General features: G+C 40.5%; 1 protein-coding gene across 5 annotated transcripts in view; it reads left to right on the forward strand.

Moving 5' to 3' along the window:
* Nucleotides 1-16,550, forward strand: part of KIF13B (kinesin family member 13B) — a 184,181-nt gene that overhangs the window by 127,994 nt on the left and 39,637 nt on the right. For all 5 annotated transcript variants that reach the window (XM_046656028.1, XM_046656031.1, XM_046656032.1 and 2 more), the window contains exons 27-35: nt 1,308-1,407; nt 1,965-2,091; nt 2,858-2,913; nt 4,822-4,946; nt 6,498-6,674; nt 9,635-9,727; nt 13,183-13,335; nt 14,116-14,193; nt 15,772-15,825. In XM_046656028.1, the coding sequence (XP_046511984.1) occupies nt 1,308-1,407; nt 1,965-2,091; nt 2,858-2,913; nt 4,822-4,946; nt 6,498-6,674; nt 9,635-9,727; nt 13,183-13,335; nt 14,116-14,193; nt 15,772-15,825 (963 nt within the window). The remainder of the gene's footprint in view (nt 1-1,307; nt 1,408-1,964; nt 2,092-2,857; nt 2,914-4,821; nt 4,947-6,497; nt 6,675-9,634; nt 9,728-13,182; nt 13,336-14,115; nt 14,194-15,771; nt 15,826-16,550) is intronic.

Genomic DNA, 16,550 nt, shown 5'->3' on the forward strand with positions numbered 1-16,550 from the left:
AGTGTTTCGTAGACTGTAAAGTAAACTCTGTTTAGTGTAGGAAATCATTTGTGACTGTTGTCCTTTCCCAAACCTGGAGCACCCCTTCCAGGTTCCCTACCGATCCATTTCTCCAGATCTTCTTCCTGGCACTTTTTCTCTCCTTGAAGGGTCTCGCCCGCCCTCTCCCGTGTAAGAGCCGTCTCACACTGAGCTTCAGTCAAGCCGAGCCCCCTAGGTGTTTTCCATATTTTTAAGCCAGGTCTCCCTTCCTCACTTCCTGGAGTCATCTAGGTTTGCTTTTGGTTTCCCCCCCTTTCCTAATCTCCTGCAAGATTTTGCTTATGTCTCTTAAGTTTTATTGTGTTAGTCATTGTTTTAGAACTGTCTCAGCTCTGTGGATCCTGATTATGTCATCCACTGTAGTCACTCTCCTGGTTTTGCATCATTCTAATTTGATAAAAATGTCTGCCTTCCTATAAGTCACTGATAAAAATGTTGTATCAGATAGGGTTAAATACAGAGTCCTATGGCACAACAATAGAGACTTCTTTTAAGCTGACATTAGTCCATTAATCACTGTTCTTTAGACGTGATGTTTCAGTTGTTTATGATTATATTCAAGCAGATCCATTGCACATTTCTCCGTCTTGTCCGCAAGAATGTCACGAGCTATTTGGTTAAGTGCTTTAGTGAAATCCAGACACACACTCTATCTGCAGCATTCCACTGATCTACCCAGTCTTGTAACTTTATTACAGAAGGAAATGAGGTCAGATTGGTGTACAGTCAGGTGTTGACTGGTAGAACTGTTAGTCTGTTGATAACACCCCCTGCTCCCTCTCGCATCCCACCCGCCTCAAAAAGAACCTTCAGATACAAGGTAGAGAAGCATGTCGTGTTGTTGCAGAGACTAGTGAAACGTGTTGAAGGCTATAGTTAAGAAATCTGAAGAATCTTATGATGGTTCTAAGGGATGTAAATTTGAAGATGATTGTTTGTGATTTTTATCCATCAAAGAGACCCTGTGAAAGATCTTAGTTGCGAGTGCTTGGAGTTCTGCCCCTTGAGCCAATAGAAATGAAACTTATCCTGGGTATCAGAGAATGCCCTTTCAGAAACTGTCTTACTCTGGAACAGTTATGCTTTCATTTCTGAAAGTTCCTGTTCTGAATAATGGTTGGAGTCAACTAGTGGTAGTAATAAAGATGTTAGTGTATAATACTTTACATTTTCAAAGCATATTAGGGTAAGGTAAGATAGAGCATTGGTTTCAGATATGTTGTCTTGACCTTATATTTACTAGAATTTCCCTTGTTTTCTTCCAGGATCGGGATTTAGAGAGACTACGTAGAAAATGGCTAAATGCGTTAACCAAACGTCAAGAGTACTTAGATCAACAATTGCAAAAGCTTGTCAGTAAACATGGTAGGAAAAGCAGGTTGAATGTTTCGCTACTCCCAAATCAGTGCGTAATTAATCCCTATTTGCAGCCACATAAATTAAAAGTATATGAACACATCAATAATGGGGATGATAGGAGCAAAGGAATGTTACTTATTTGTATCATATCCTTTCAAAAGAACAGTTGTAATAATGTCTTTGCCTAGGTCCCCCTCCCCAATAAAGAGAAAACATAGAACGTAAAGTTGTTAACATAGTTGTGTCTCAAAAATAACTCAAGGAAGGGTACTAACATTTTTGATTTCTTGTCCAAAAGCACTTGAATCCTCTGACTCTGAAAGAAATGATTCAAGTGCTGTTCCACTGTAGGCCTTCTGTGAACTGAAGATGGCCTCTCTGAAACGTACACCAACCTCTCTAGCTTATAGTTAGTTTTTTATCATGAATTTTTTCTCATTAATTAGGGAAGTAATAAGTTCCTAGTGAACCCTCAGTAACTGAAATTGTCCTGTCAGCATGCAGGACAAAGTGTAAATAGCAAGTGAAGGATCTGTATTTGATCCTCATTTCTGATGTTCTAGATAAAACAGAGGATGATGCTGACCGTGAAGCTCAGCTTCTAGAGATGAGATTGACTCTGACTGAGGAGAGGAACGCGGTGATGGTGCCCTCTGCTGGCAGCGGGATCCCAGGGGCTCCAGCAGAATGGTATGAGTGCTGCCCTGTGTCTTCTGAAGTTCTAAATGCTCACTAAGCCGCCTGCTTTCTCTGTTAATCTTGCCTAGGCTTCACTTCATGGCACACTTCTCATAGCATATGGGAAAGTGTTGTTTGAATTAGAGGAAGCGTTAAATTATTTTCATGAGTTAGAATAACTATGGCCTAAAATTCTGTTTTAGGCAATAATATTGTTATTGGCCCAAGTGATTAAGATTTCTGAGAATCTAAATCAATATTTAGTACCACTGTACTTAGCATTTAAAAAAAATGGTTAATATGTTAATTTCTTGGGTCGTTCCCTTAAAAGACCACTTGGTCATAATAAAATTGCGTGTCCAGGAGTTTTTGGTTTTGGTGCTGACTTAAACTGTGCTGTCAGCAAATGTTCTGTGCCACTTTAGAGAAAGTACAAACAGTACATTATGCCATATGGGGCTCTTAGGTATGTAATTTTATAAGAAAGTAAGTCTAAACAGGGGAGCTTCAATTATGAACAGGTATATGGGTCTTAGCAGACTGAATTCCAGCGTCAGAGTGTGTGATAATTGTGCACGAGGGCAGTGGTGAAGAGAGGCAGTCGTTACAGTTAAGTCTTTGTGGCCTCTCTAATGTGAAACTGTAGCAAACCCGATGCCCACAGTTGTTGCGGGCTTGACCTGTCATAGATCCGAATGTTTATTAAGGCTGTGTCTCACAGTACATGTGCGGAGAAAGTGTGCTTTATTTGAGATGCCATTTGTTCTTTATGTTTTAGGACCCCCGTTCCCGGGATGGAAACACACATTCCTGTTATATTCCTTGACTTAAATGGTAAGTTAGGAGGCGCCTTCTGGAGGCTTACCTCTGACAAATTAGTGTCCAAGTAACACTTAGATTCTAGCAAAGTATGCAGTCAAGCAATTCTGTAAGCCTTAGGTTAGGGTCCATTTTATGTGTGCCAAAGGACTCTGATCCTTGCAAAGAATGAGTTTTCTGTTAAGAATAATATGTTTATAAGAGTAAAGGTATGTTTCATCATGATATGTGCTCACATTTCATTCTTTGACTCATGGTGCTGTGTGGATACTTTGTTCTCCCATCAGTTTAGGATGGTAGTAATGTTTTCCTGCAGGTAAAATATTTCCTTCTTTGTTAGGGAAAGACTTCTCTCTGGAAACGACTGATAACTAGTGATGCTTATGTAGCAGGTTTTCTTTTATCTGGTGTTTTCTTAGCATTACTGAATGAATTTCTCACTTTTTCTGTGAGTTCTTGTGCCATTTATCCCTGCATTGCCTATTTTTTTTAATAACTGTCACTTTTTCCTGACTTTTTTCCCCTCCTGTAAAATATTTTGGATGTGGCTACGTTTTACATATACTCTGTCTAAGGAGGGAAAATAAAAATGAAAAGGTAGATTAAAGAGCTAAAAATAAGTTAAAAGTCAGCAGTTAAATTCCTAAAACATCTGTAGAAGAACTCTGTATTAAAATTAACTCTCCTAAATGACAAGTTTGCGTGTCCTCAATGATTTTCTTCCACCTGGCTAAAAGTGAGCTATAACATCTGAGGTATTTAGCTTCTTGTGCCACTTGGCTTAGTTAGACATCTGGAAGACTTTTGTATGCACACAGAGTTAGAGAAGAATTCTTAGCCACTCCCGCTGTCTGTCCACCTGATCGGGGTTTAATGCATTGCCACAGTACTCTGTCCTACCTTGTTGTTCTCTTGAGCTTTGGAGACTGAAGGTGACTCTGCTCTATTCTTATGTTAGGTTGCTAGGTAGGTGCAGTGCTTGTGTGTTTGTGTGTGTGTGTGTGTGTGTGTGTGTGTCTAGGAGGGTAAGAAAGTGGAAGAGAGTGAGCTGAAAGAAGACCTGTTAGTATGGATGTTCCAAGACATGATCAGAGCCTTCTTTAGCCTTAAGCCTATTATTAGTCCACCCTAGCCGACATACTAGAAGAGAAACTTTTTTTTTTTTTTGAGGAAGATTAGCCCTGAGCTAACATCTGCTGCCAATCCTCCTCTTTTTTTTTTTGTACTGAGGAAGACTGGCTCTGGGCTAACATCCGTGCCCATCTTCCTCTACTTTATATGTGGGACGCCTACCACAGCATGGCTTGCCACGCGGTGCTATTTCCACACCTGGGATCCGAACCGGTGAACCCCAGGCCGCTGAAACAGAACGTGCACACTTAACCACTGCGCCACCAGGCCAGCCCCTGGAAGAGATACTTTTGATTCCTATTTACTAGCTTTAGATGGATAGGGAGTTGGGAGGGCCAGGCTTGCAACTGAACAACCAAAGGGCCATGGGGCAACTCTAGCACATGCAGCCAGTTGGTTCTTTTGTTGAACTTAATTGTCAGAAAATTGGAATCTCTCTCACTTCTTGTTTCTTTAGTGGACTAAAAGATAGGGAATTTGGATTGTAATCTTATCATTAACATGTGTGGACTGACCTTGAGTAACCTTTTGGGTATCTAGGCTTCAGTTGCCTTCCGTGTAAAATAAGGGCATAAAGGTAGGAGATTGGATAAGATGATTTCTTGAGGCACTTTCCTTCTCTAAGGTCTGTGAACTGTTTAATGGCCATCGTCTGTGTCATGCAAGATTTTAGAGCCAAAAGCAAGTGAAATTTGAGGCAGAAGAATTTAATACTAAGTACATTGAAATTTAGCTGGTAGAGGTTGTACTTTAAAGTGACCTTCCTATTTATTGGAACTTCTTTGCTTTTAGCTGATGATTTCAGCTCTCAGGATAATCTTGATGACCCTGAAGCTGGTGGATGGGACGCTACCCTTACTGGGGAAGAAGAGGACGAGTTCTTTGAACTGCAGATTGTAAAACATCATGATGGAGAGGTAAACAAAGCATAACGGGGGAAGATTGGATGGAAAGTAGTTTCGGTAACCTTTCCATAAGCCTTTTGAAACAATCAGCAAGGTAATCATTTCATGCTTACATTTCTCAAGACATATAAATGAAAACCTTTCATTAGGACTTCCAGAAAGAATGGAACCACTTCCAGAAGAAGTGGACCATCAGATTATGTCCATTCGCAGTTTTACTTCCTTTCCAGGTAAAGGACCTCTGTTGGGACTCATAGTTCAGGTCAGCAGTGGTCCACTCTCTAGGGAAATGCCACTGAAGTACACAGAGGTAAAATGATACAGTGTTTGGGATTTGCTTTGAAGTTCTTTAGTAAAACCTTTTAAAAAGGGAAAAAAAGAATAGATGAAGCCAGTGTGGCAAACTTGATAACGTTTGATTCTGAGCAAATGGGTATAAAATAGGAGCTTATTTTCTAATTTTGAGAATATTGGAAAAATTGTAAAATATTTTAAAGAAGGAAAACTGATGTGGTACTTTGAAGGACACATCGTCACTTAATGGTATTCCTAAAATGCAAAACTTGGGAGCTGGCTCCATGGCCTAGTGGTTGACTTTGGCATGCTCCACTTGGGCAGCCTGGGTTCGCTTCTCAGGCATGGACCTACACCACTCGTTGGTGGTCTTGCTGTGGCAGCAACATACATGCAAGATAGAGGAAGATTGGCACAGATGTTAGCTGAAGGCAAATCTTCTTCAAGCAAAAAGAGGAAGATTGACAACAGATGTTAGCTTAGGGCAAATCTTCCTTGGCAAAAAAAAAAGGATGTAAAACTTGAATCTCATAGTGGGGAAACAATCAGACATACCCAATTGTGGTCTATTCTGTAAAACAGCAGGCCTGCACTTTCTTTAATAAGTTGGTGTCATGAGTGATGAAGAAATGCAGGGGCACCATTCCAGATTAAAGCAGACTAAAAGGACATGACAACTAAATGTGAATTGTGATCCTGGATTGGAACAATTGAAAATGTGAATATGGACTCTATATTATATAATAGTCTTACGATGATGTTAAATTTCCTAAACATGATAATGGTCCTTTGGTTAGGTCAGAGGATGTCCTTGCTCTTAGAAGATACTTGCTGAAGTATTTAGGAATGTAGAGTTATATGTCTGTAACTTACTCTGAAGCGGTTCTGCAAGAAAAAAAAAGAAATCTGTGTATGTGTTGTGAGTAAGAGAAAGAGAAAGGAAAAGTGGCAAAATGTTAACAGTTGATGAATCTAGATGAAAGATGTACAGGAGTTCATTGTACTGAATTTGCAAGTTTTCTTTATGTTTGTGCATTTTTCAAAATAAAAAAATTTTAAAGCCAGCCAGCCAGGAACATTATGCACTGTACTCCCGGGCTAGGCGGGTGAGGCCACATCTTCATATTCCACAGTCCTTCAGGGCACTTCTCCCAGTAGAACAGCACTCGTGACTGGATGTCCGGCTCCCAGCCTAAGGCAGGATGTTTCCTTGTGAGCGATTTGGCTTTTAGGGGTGATGGAAGCATGTTCTTTCTGTCTTCTCTGCAGGTGAAAGCAGAAGCCTCTTGGGACTCTGCAGTGCACAGTTGTCCTCAGCTCAGTAAGGGCACACCTGCGGAAGAGCGAGTGTTTCTCATTGTGCGGGTGACGGTCCAGCTCAGCCATCCGGCTGACATGCAGCTGGTCTTACGCAAACGAATCTGTGTCAATGTTCACGGCCGGCAGGTGAGTCATTAATCCTAGTTGAAGAAATGACTTTAACCAACTTGAGGTCCAGCACGAGGGCAGGGCCATGGAATGGTTGCTCTGCCCTCCTATCCAGACTGGCTGCTTTCATCCCAGAACATGTCATCCTGACTTCCTCCTAGACAGTATTAAATTCTTACACTGAATCTTTTTTATTACACATTCACAAATTACAGCCATTCTTTTGGGTGCCACAGAGCCCTGTCAAGGTGAAGTTCACTGTTTTTGCTTTTTTGTCTGGGTCCTACAAGATGAGAAGATTTCCTGCGGCGTAGCTGTTGTTTGTGCTGCTTACCCTTCGCTTTCCATGCCTTTCTTTCCTTTCAGTCATCTCTGCTAATTCATTGATTTATATATTTGGAGAGTATACTCTGTCAAGCTTTGGGGTAAAAATAAGAAATAGTCTGCATCCTTGAAGGGCCAGTGTCCACTGGCATGTGTAGATGTCTAAACAGGCATCTCTTCTTATTGTGATAGTGCTGTGATGCAGGTGTCCACCAAGTGCTGGAAGGTTGCAGGCGGGAGAGTGTAGAATTCAGACCAAGGAAGTCCGGGGAGGCTGCAGAGAGCAGGGTGGCATGTGAGCAGCTCCTTTGTAGATGGGGAGTTTGGCTGACAGAGAAGGAGGAGTTGGCTGCTCGGTGGGGAGGAGGAAATCCACGTGCAGAGGTGGTGAGGAAGGAAAGGGCGTGGCGGGCTTGGGGCGTGAGCAACATGGTGTGGAGGGTGTGCTACAGACGCCCAGGCGGCGCTGTCAGCATAGTTGCAGCTAGATTCTGAAGGACCTTGTGACATATGGATGAGTTTGGTAGAAAACTTCTGGGTAAGAATATGAACTGTTTCTCTTAAAGGCTTTGCGGACAGAGGATTTAGGAGGTTGATTCTAGGGGTTCTTTTTAACAATCCATGCTCACTTTTGTGAGGTCTTCTCAATACGCAGACTAAAACCAGGACAGATGAAAATAAATCTTTTCATTTAAAAGAGCAGAGTCATGGTTGACAGAGTCCTAGATGTAATCTCCACCCTTAAAAATTAATCTTTAGTTCTAAATGTCACACTGATATCAATCTTTGAAATGAAGACTGGCGGTAATGCTGTTAAAATTGCAGCTCTTTAACTTGGCAATCCAACATCAATAAAATCCAGGTCATCGGGTTAGCTATAGATGTGGATGGTGTGTCTCCTATTCACTTTTTTCTCGGAAGTCTTTAAGAGACTGAAAAAGCCACGTTGCTCTTGGGGAGCATTTTGAAGAGTTACCTGCCGTTTTAGAACTAGAGATTGTGGCTGCCGGGCGCTGAGACTGACCTGGTGCAGCTGCCAGCCCCACAGAGTCCTTAACAGAAGGGGTGCACTGTGGGGTCACCAGGTTTCTTCTGTTTTTTGTCTTTTTTTTTGGTTTTGTTTTAAATTTATTTTTTGGGGCTGGCACAGTGGCGCAGCAGTTAAATTTATTTTTTATTGTAGGGACAAGGAGTTGCTGCATTTTTCCCCGGGTTGAAATGATTTGATAATATCTGACTGATACTGAATGAAATGATAGTATTGTAGGGTATGCCAGTTTCCCTCCCATTTTCAGATATTTTATTCCTAAAAATTGCTTATTTATAGCAAGAACAGGGACTTCCTTCTGACCCTAATACATGCATGTCAGCTTTATAATTCCATACAAAAAGAAAACAAAAAAGTAAGATAAGAACAGCGCCCAGACCTGCCCCCGCCACCTGCAGCTGTGCTTTGACAGAACTGCAGTGGCTCACCTTGCCAGGCTAACAGTGAGAGAGCAAAGGGATGAAATGTGTTTCTTTGCATTCTAAGAGGGTAAAATCTTTTAAAAAATTAACTAAAGGTCACTGAATAGGAAAGAAATTAGTACGTAAGAATGTGAGAATATGTACTTCTAAGACCAAACACCTTGAGTTTTCTATTTTCTTTGGGAGTTTTCACATATTTCCTACTTCCCTTTTGCACGGGGGAAAAGGTTCAGCATCAGTTTAATGTTCTCTCTTCTTCTTATCTTTATTCACCAATTGCATTCTGCCCTCATCCCTGCTCTCTTCAACCTCTACAGGATGTTCAGTCTTAGCAGCATCTTCAAATGAGTCATCTATGCATTAATTCAACAGTTCAATTCTTAACTGTGCAAAGAGCGCAGTCAGCATAAACAATGACCATGCACTCTTAAATCATTCTTCATAACGATCCTGCTTTGGTCAAGAATTTAATGCCTGAACTTGTCAATATTCATGGTGCAAGATGTCCATCGTGCTGAAAAAAAAAAAAAAGTGTAAGAGTCAACAGTCCTTGCTTACATCTTCATTGGAAGGTCATTTTATTGTGTAGAAGTCAACAGGCTTATTTCTGTGGCCTTTAAGCAGAGTTGAACCAGATATCTAGCATTGCTTTCCAGAGTTTAGGGTCTGTACTTTTCATATATTGCATATAGGACCTGTCCCATGGCAGGTATCTAATTGGTTTTGTGCACTAAGAGGAAGTTGAGGAACCTGTATTTAGTGATTTTGATTTCATCTTGCTTCTATTGGAAATATGCTCTGTTTCTTTTTGGTTGGAGTGAATGCAGCAAGCTTTATGCTGTCTCTTTGTTAAAGAAAACTCAGTTTTTAGGGCCAGCCCCGTGGCCAAGTGGTTCAAGTTCCTTGTGCTCCGCTTCAGTGGCCTGGGTTCATGAGTTCGGATCCCGGGCATGGACCTACTCCACTCATCAGCTATGCTGTAGAGGCGTCCTGCATACAAAGTAGAGGAAGATTGGCACAGGTGTTGTTAGCTCAGGGCTAATCTTCCTCAAGCCAAAAAAAGAGGAAGATTGGCAATAGATGTTATCTCAGGGCAAATCTTTCTCACCAAAAAAGACAAACAATCAAAAAACCTGTCAGTTTTTGAGGTGGGAAACCATATCTTCTATTTTGTTTTTCTCTAGGGTTTTGCTCAGAGTCTCATAAAAAAGATGTCACATCGAAGTTCTATTCCTGGCTGTGGAGTGACTTTTGAAATTGTCTCCAATATTCCAGAGGTAAGAAGGATCATATGAAATTTGAATTTACTAAAAAGAAACATATAAATAGAGCCAACTCCCTGAAAAGTCCCTACCAAAGAAATACGTATTAAATAAAAATGTGTATTTAGGGAAATGCCATAGGTTTGTAGACGTCGTTCCTAATTTTAACTTGATTCATAGTAAAATGCACTTGTGCTTTTAAAGGTTCTGGTTTTAGTATTTTGTTAAAGATGAACTTTTGAAAAGCAAATCAACACCTTTTTACTCATAGAAGAAGACACAAGATAACAATGTTGTAATCCTTGAAGGGAGGCAACATAGCGTAACATAGAGATTCAGGGTTTCATTTTGGAATCAACAGAAATCTTGTTTCTGTCACCTCTTAGTGACGTGAACTTGGGTAAGTTATTTGAGCTTAAATTTTTCATTTGTCAAATGGGTTAGCGATACCTCCTGTACAGGGTTGTTTTTAAGGATTAAATGAGACAGCATATACAAATTGTTGTGTCCATGCTAAAAATAAATTTTAATTACTATTATTGTTATAGTTATTATTTCTCTTTCTGAACTAATTGAGATATTCACAGGAATTAAATAAATGGAGCTTAAAATCCCTCTGACAGAAGCCTGCTGGAGGACGTAGCTTATGTTTGCTTCCGCATACTTAATCCCCGGTTTAGACAGATTTAGTCACCTGGTCATTGGCACAGCTGGTAAGCGAGGCCTTCCTTACATGGGTAGGAGAAGTGAGGGTTCTAAGAAAAGAACTCTATGAAAAAAAGAAAGAAGAGCAGTTCCTTCTGCCACACTCACCATCCAAAGTCGGGGAGTGAATGAGGAGGCACAGACCGCTTTCCTGGGGTGGAGAATGGGAATGTGGGCCTTGGGAGTGGCTGCTCCCTCCTAACCACACCGTCAGCGTCAGCATTATTCTCTTCGTTTGCGGGCTCAGTATTTATTGAGTGATTCTGTTGAGTATTTGAACAATGGGTGGACGATATATATTTTAATGTGGAGACGAGGTTTTAGAAGAGTAAAAAGACTACACAGTACTTAGGCCTTGTTTTAGATGTCTTGTATTGTAAAACACTTTTTCCTCTCAAATAATGTCAAATAATTTGTTCTTTCCTGGATCTTCAAAGTGTTAGACTTACATAGTAAATATTAACTGTTTATTTAATTTGGAACCTGCTGAACATTGAAAAATTATGCCTGTTTTCAGAGTTAGACTAGCTGTAAAATCTAGGGTCTGTAATAAATTACTCTTCGTATATGTACTTGCATGTTTAGCTAGAGACTTAGTTTATTCTCTGTATCTGAATGTTTTATGTGTTTTTCTAGTTGTTTCAGATCTTAACTCTATAAATGGTTTGAATGCAGTTGAGACACAATGACAGCTATTGTGAACTATCCAGTTTTTCCTTTTGTCTTTTCATCTTCCCTCCTCTCCTCCCCTCCCATTTGGAGTTTTCTTATCCTCTTTAAAAGTGCTTTTATTCTTCAGGTCATATGGTTTTCAAAGGGAAGAAATGTGGGGGAATCAGCTGAAAGATAAACGTGTAGCCTCATGTGACTGAGCGACCTGTTAATAATTAGCTAAACGTCTAAGTTAGCAAGTGTTAGTTTCACATTATCAAATCCTGATGATGAAGAAAAAGGAAAAGTGAGGCTTAAAGTTTATAGTGTAAGGAGTACACTTTATTTTTTATTTAAAAACAAAATTAAAAGATCCCTTAAGGAGCTAGGTTTCATCATGAAAAGCCCCCAAAAGTTCTTTGTGTTCCGGACTACAGAAGCTGTGAGGGCTTGGTGGCAAAAGAAGTCAGCGGTCGTGGGCCAGAGAGCAACAAGAGACAGTTTTGGCCGTTCTTTCCTTTTCTTTCTTTTTTTAACAACTAGAACGCTTTCATTGCTAGTGGGAGTATAGAATGATACAGTCACTTTAGAAAACTATTTGGCAGTTGATTATAAAGTTAAAAATACACCTACCCCATGGCCCAGTAATTCCACTTTCTGGTGCTTACCCAAGAGAAATAAAAGTGTATGTCCTTAAAAACTTGCATAAGAATATTCGTAGCAGTTTAATTTAAAATAACCCCAAACTGGAAACATCCCAAACATCCATCAGTGGGTGAATGGATAAACAGATTGTAGTATATCCATACTGTGGAGTATCCCTCAGCTGTACAATGAAGTGAACTCTCTGACTGAATCTCAAAATTGTTATGGTGAGCAAAGCTGGACACAAAAGAGTATGATTCTGTTTGTGCACAATTCTGAAACAGGTGAAACTAATCTATGGCGAAGGAAGTTATCTTGCCCTGGGGGAGGAGTAGGGTTACTGTGAAGGCCATAAGTGAACTGTCTAAGTTTTATATCTTGATAGGGATGTGGGTAACATGGGTATATACATTTCTTTAAAATGCAAGTTTTCCCTTTAAATTTAAATTTAATTTAAAATTAAATTTAAATTTTTAAAAATACTTTTGAAGTGAGAATGTGTCTTATAATTGACGATATCTTAAAATTAATTGGCAGAGTTTTTTTTCTCCTTAGTGGTATGTAAAATAATGTTTCTTCTTGAAATTGATGGCCTTTTAAGGTTCAGTGGCATATGGATATATGTTTTGTAGTTTTTGACATTATTATGATAAATGCACAAGTAACTAAAGTATCTGGTTTTCCCTGAGAAGAGTAATTTGTTATGAACCAAGTTTGCTTGAAATAATTAAAATACATTCACAGAGTTCCTCCCTGACTTGTGACTCTCCCATTTATGTGCATGGCCAGCCCATGGCAGGAGAGCAGTCGTGGGCTCCAAGGGACAGCACTGTGAGTGCGGCCTTGCCTAGCTACTTCTCTTCTTGGGTGGCTCCGAGCCTTTGGCTTCTGCCGCTCCAGAGTTGAGGATTGAGACCAGTTTAGAAGCTGCCACAGTTTGAATATGTAGCCTGTGCTAGGCTTCTCAGCAAAAAGGTTGAAAGCGAGCGAGCACTTCTTTCCCCTCTTACTCTCTGTACCTGCGTCTGCCTCCTACTGGGGTTGTTATAATTCCACCCGTATCCCCTTATCTGGCTGTCGCTCAGGCCGCTCATTCCTCTCTCTGACCTTCAAGATAGGTTCCTGAAGAACTGTTATGGGTTCAGGTACCCCACCAAATCTTTTCTAACAGGTAATGTTTTTGTTTGCAATGGAAATAGAGTAGAGACAGTTTTGTTGAGAATGTGCTGTGTTTCAGCTATGCTGTGTTTAACTAGCCTTTCAAGTTAACCTAACCACCATTTATACCATGATTTCTGTGGAAAAATGCATTTGAAGTTCCAAATGCTGATTTTAAAATGGGATTTTGTAATACATCCCGTTTGTTAGTTCAGTACGCTGTGGGTGTGTCTTTGTATAGATCAAGAAGCTTTTATAATGTTTTCCTCTGCAATGTACTTAATTTTAATGTACAACTTTTCATTCTCCAGGATGCCCAGGGAGTAGAGGAGCGAGAAACATTAGCAAGAATGGCAGCTAATGTTGAAAACACGGCTTCTGCTGACTCAGAGGCTTATATTGAAAAATACCTCCGAAGCGTGCTGGCTGTGGAGAATCTCCTCACTCTGGATCGTCTTCGCCAGGTCAGCCCTCAGAGCTGGACACAGCAGTGCTCACCCAGCCTGCTTCTGGGTGTGACTGTCTGCAATTCACAGTGTTGTTCCGTCTGAACTTTTGAACCATCTGTTTAACTGGAGCGTGTTAGCTTAGATTAGTCTTGCCACTTAAGTCTTGGAAGATGCGGAAGCTACGTTGGGAAGGTTACTTTTTCCAAGACACTTAAGTGGTGTCTGGTTGCCTTGAGGTAGTGGAAGAAAATATTTAACTCTTGCTGGTTAAAGAATTATTTAAAAATTTCTTGAAACTGGGTAATACTCTCGCTGAAGAAATAGATGGTCATGAGGCAGAATGGGCCCTTCTTTACATGCCTGCTAGCGCTTAGAGTGGATCTCTAGAAGGGATAATGAAAATGCCAGCAGTAAACCTAGTCCTCAGAGAAACCTAAACCTCACTTTACTTAGCAATATTCAGACTTTTTTTTTAACCAAAGACACTAATAAAAAATAAAAGTGAAAGGTCTAATTTTCAGTGTCTTTCTCTGGGGACTACCTTCCAGCCAGCCAGGGGGGCCATCAGTAGATAAAGGAAAGAATGCTGCAGGTGACCTGTCAGCTGTGTAATCAACTTCGAGTATTCCACAGTGACTGCAACTGGGTCATTCTGTCCTATGAAGTAGCAGCTATTATTTAAAGAACTACGAATGTGTGTGTGTGGACGGTAGCTCTCAAAGCCTGCTTCAGACAGTATGCTTTGGGGGGGTGTCTCTAATGTGTATTTTTCCTGTGCGTATCTTCTGACTGCAGGAAGTTGCAGTGAAGGAACAGCTGACGGGAAAAGGGAAGCTGAATAGGAGGAGCATTAGCTCTCCTAACGTGAACAGAGTGAGTCCATGGAGCCCCCTGCTGTGCTCTGCCGGGCATCTCTCTCCTCCTCCTCTCTCCTTGGATAATCCTTTTGCACCCTTTAAATCTCATCTCGGGTATCATTTCCCTCTCTGAACTGATTTAAGTGCCCCCGTTCTCCACCCAGTACCTCTGTCGCTGTCCTTACTAATGTTACAGGGGAAGTGTCCACTCAGATACCTCTCTCGTGTTCTCATTTGTCTTTCTATCAGCAGTGTCCAGCACAGAGACTGCAGGGGCTCAGTGAGTGAGTGTTGAACTAAAGCAAAACTAGCCAAGGGCCTAGCGCAGGCCATTTGAATTTTCTGGGCTTAACTGAATTACTTTTAAGTTGAGAAGTCTGGATTATGTTTACAAACTCAGTTGCTTACAGGCCATCCAGGGTCGTATAAATGAGTAGAATAGGTTTGTTTCTAACAGTGTCTTAAGTTTATTGTTGTTATTTTTTAAAACATAGATATAATTTATGTGCGTATTAAGCATACAGGTAATTCTTCAAAAAGAAATATGCTATTTGCCCTGCGATTTCTCTCTCCTTACTTACTTTGTTAGAGATGTGGATATGAGAAATATTACACCTTTGTCTGAATTTTACACCAAGAAAAACCATGGTACAAGCATTGTAATAAAGAGCAGCTGGCCCTTAGCCTTAGTGTGTGAGAGACGGCAGTGAGAGGTAGGAAGGACATAAACTGGAGGGGACACGTGGCCCCTGAGAGACTGGATGACATCACAGTTGATCTGAGACTGAAAGACTGGGAACATTCTCAGACATTAAGAAATATCACTGTAATTCAAGGTAAATATCTTCTCATTCCTTTAGAAGATGATGTATTAAAATGTACTGATTTATGCAGAGATTTGGTATTTGGAATCCTATGGTTAAAAATAGGTTGTGTGTATACATTTGCTATGAATACCCAGAGAAAGGAGTCCTAAGATCCGGACTCCGTAAGATAGCAGTGAGCTGGTGTCCTGTAAATAGAAGAGAGAAACAAATGAAACAGCTCTGTCTCAGGCCCTGCCGGTTGCCTCAGTGTAAACTGGATCTGATCTTTATAGACATCCTATCTTAAAATTGTGGATAACCAATTAGATTTTTTAAAAAAATAATTGTGCCGGGGCTGGCCCAGTGGTGCAGTGGTTAAGTTTGCACACTCCGCTTCGGGGACCAGGGGTTCGCCAGTTTGATCCCAGGCGCAGACGTACGCACCGCTTATCAAGCCATCTGTGGCAGGCATCCCACATATAAAGTAGAGGAAGATGGGCACGGATGTTAGCTCAGGGCCAGTCTTCCTCAGCCAAAAGAGGAGGATTGGCAGCAGATGTTAGCTGAGGGCTAATCTTCCTCAAAAAAAAAAAAAAAAAAAAAAAGTGCCTAGCAGTGTCCCAAAGGCCACTAAGTCTAGTTTGCAACTTTGATCTTGACAACCTCTCTGCTACCATTCAACTTAAACATTCTGTTGATTTGGTTTCCAAAGTCCTGTGTTTTCAGGACCATAGATTTCTGTCCTTTCACGCACAAAGGACTAATCCCCCTCTTTATTTCTTCTTCAGTTGTCCAGTAGCCGACAAGATCTTATTCCATCCTACAGTCTAGGCAGCAACAAGGTAAGTGTTCGTAACTATCTTCTGTCAGTCTCAGACCCATTTCCCGTTCAGCTTTCCTCCGCTCAGATATCGCATGCTGGTTTGGCATGCCAGAATTTCTCCTCCTCTGCTGTGCCATGGGAAATTTATTGGAAAGTGTTTGGAGTTTGTTTCTTTCCAGTTAGAAGAAGATTTACTGGAACTGCTTATTACTCTACTTTGTAGGGATTAAAAACCAATTTTGTTGCTAAAGTTCATTTTTCTGTTTAAAACATTCTTCCTGTTTGTGTCAGAAAAGGAACTTTGAATCAGATTTTTAGTGGTAAAATATTGACATAATGATTGAAATGTATGAGGAATAAGAAGTTAATATCATTTGTTAAAAGAAAGAAAAATAAGGGAACAGAAGTTTTGTTAGCTGGAATTTATTTACTTGTTAATATTGATTTCGCCAATGTAACAATGTTTTAAGCATAGATAATTCATTATTATTTACTTAAAGGGATCGTGCTCAAAACTGTTGTAACTAGATGTCATGTATCAAAGTTTTGTGCCTGATGTTTTTTGAGGAACCTGGTCAGAGGTTGGTCCTGTCAGCTGTGGGCAACATGGTGTGTATCTTGCTATCCTAACCCTTAAGGAGGTTAAAAGTGAATGGTGTCGTGTAAAATGGTCTGCTATCGGGGAGTTGTTTCAAAATAATCCAGGGGGAGGAGTTAGGGGTACAGATAAAAGAAGATTGGCTA

Source organism: Equus quagga, chromosome 3 (assembly GCF_021613505.1).
Source record: "Equus quagga isolate Etosha38 chromosome 3, UCLA_HA_Equagga_1.0, whole genome shotgun sequence".
Taxonomy (NCBI): domain Eukaryota; kingdom Metazoa; phylum Chordata; class Mammalia; order Perissodactyla; family Equidae; genus Equus; species Equus quagga.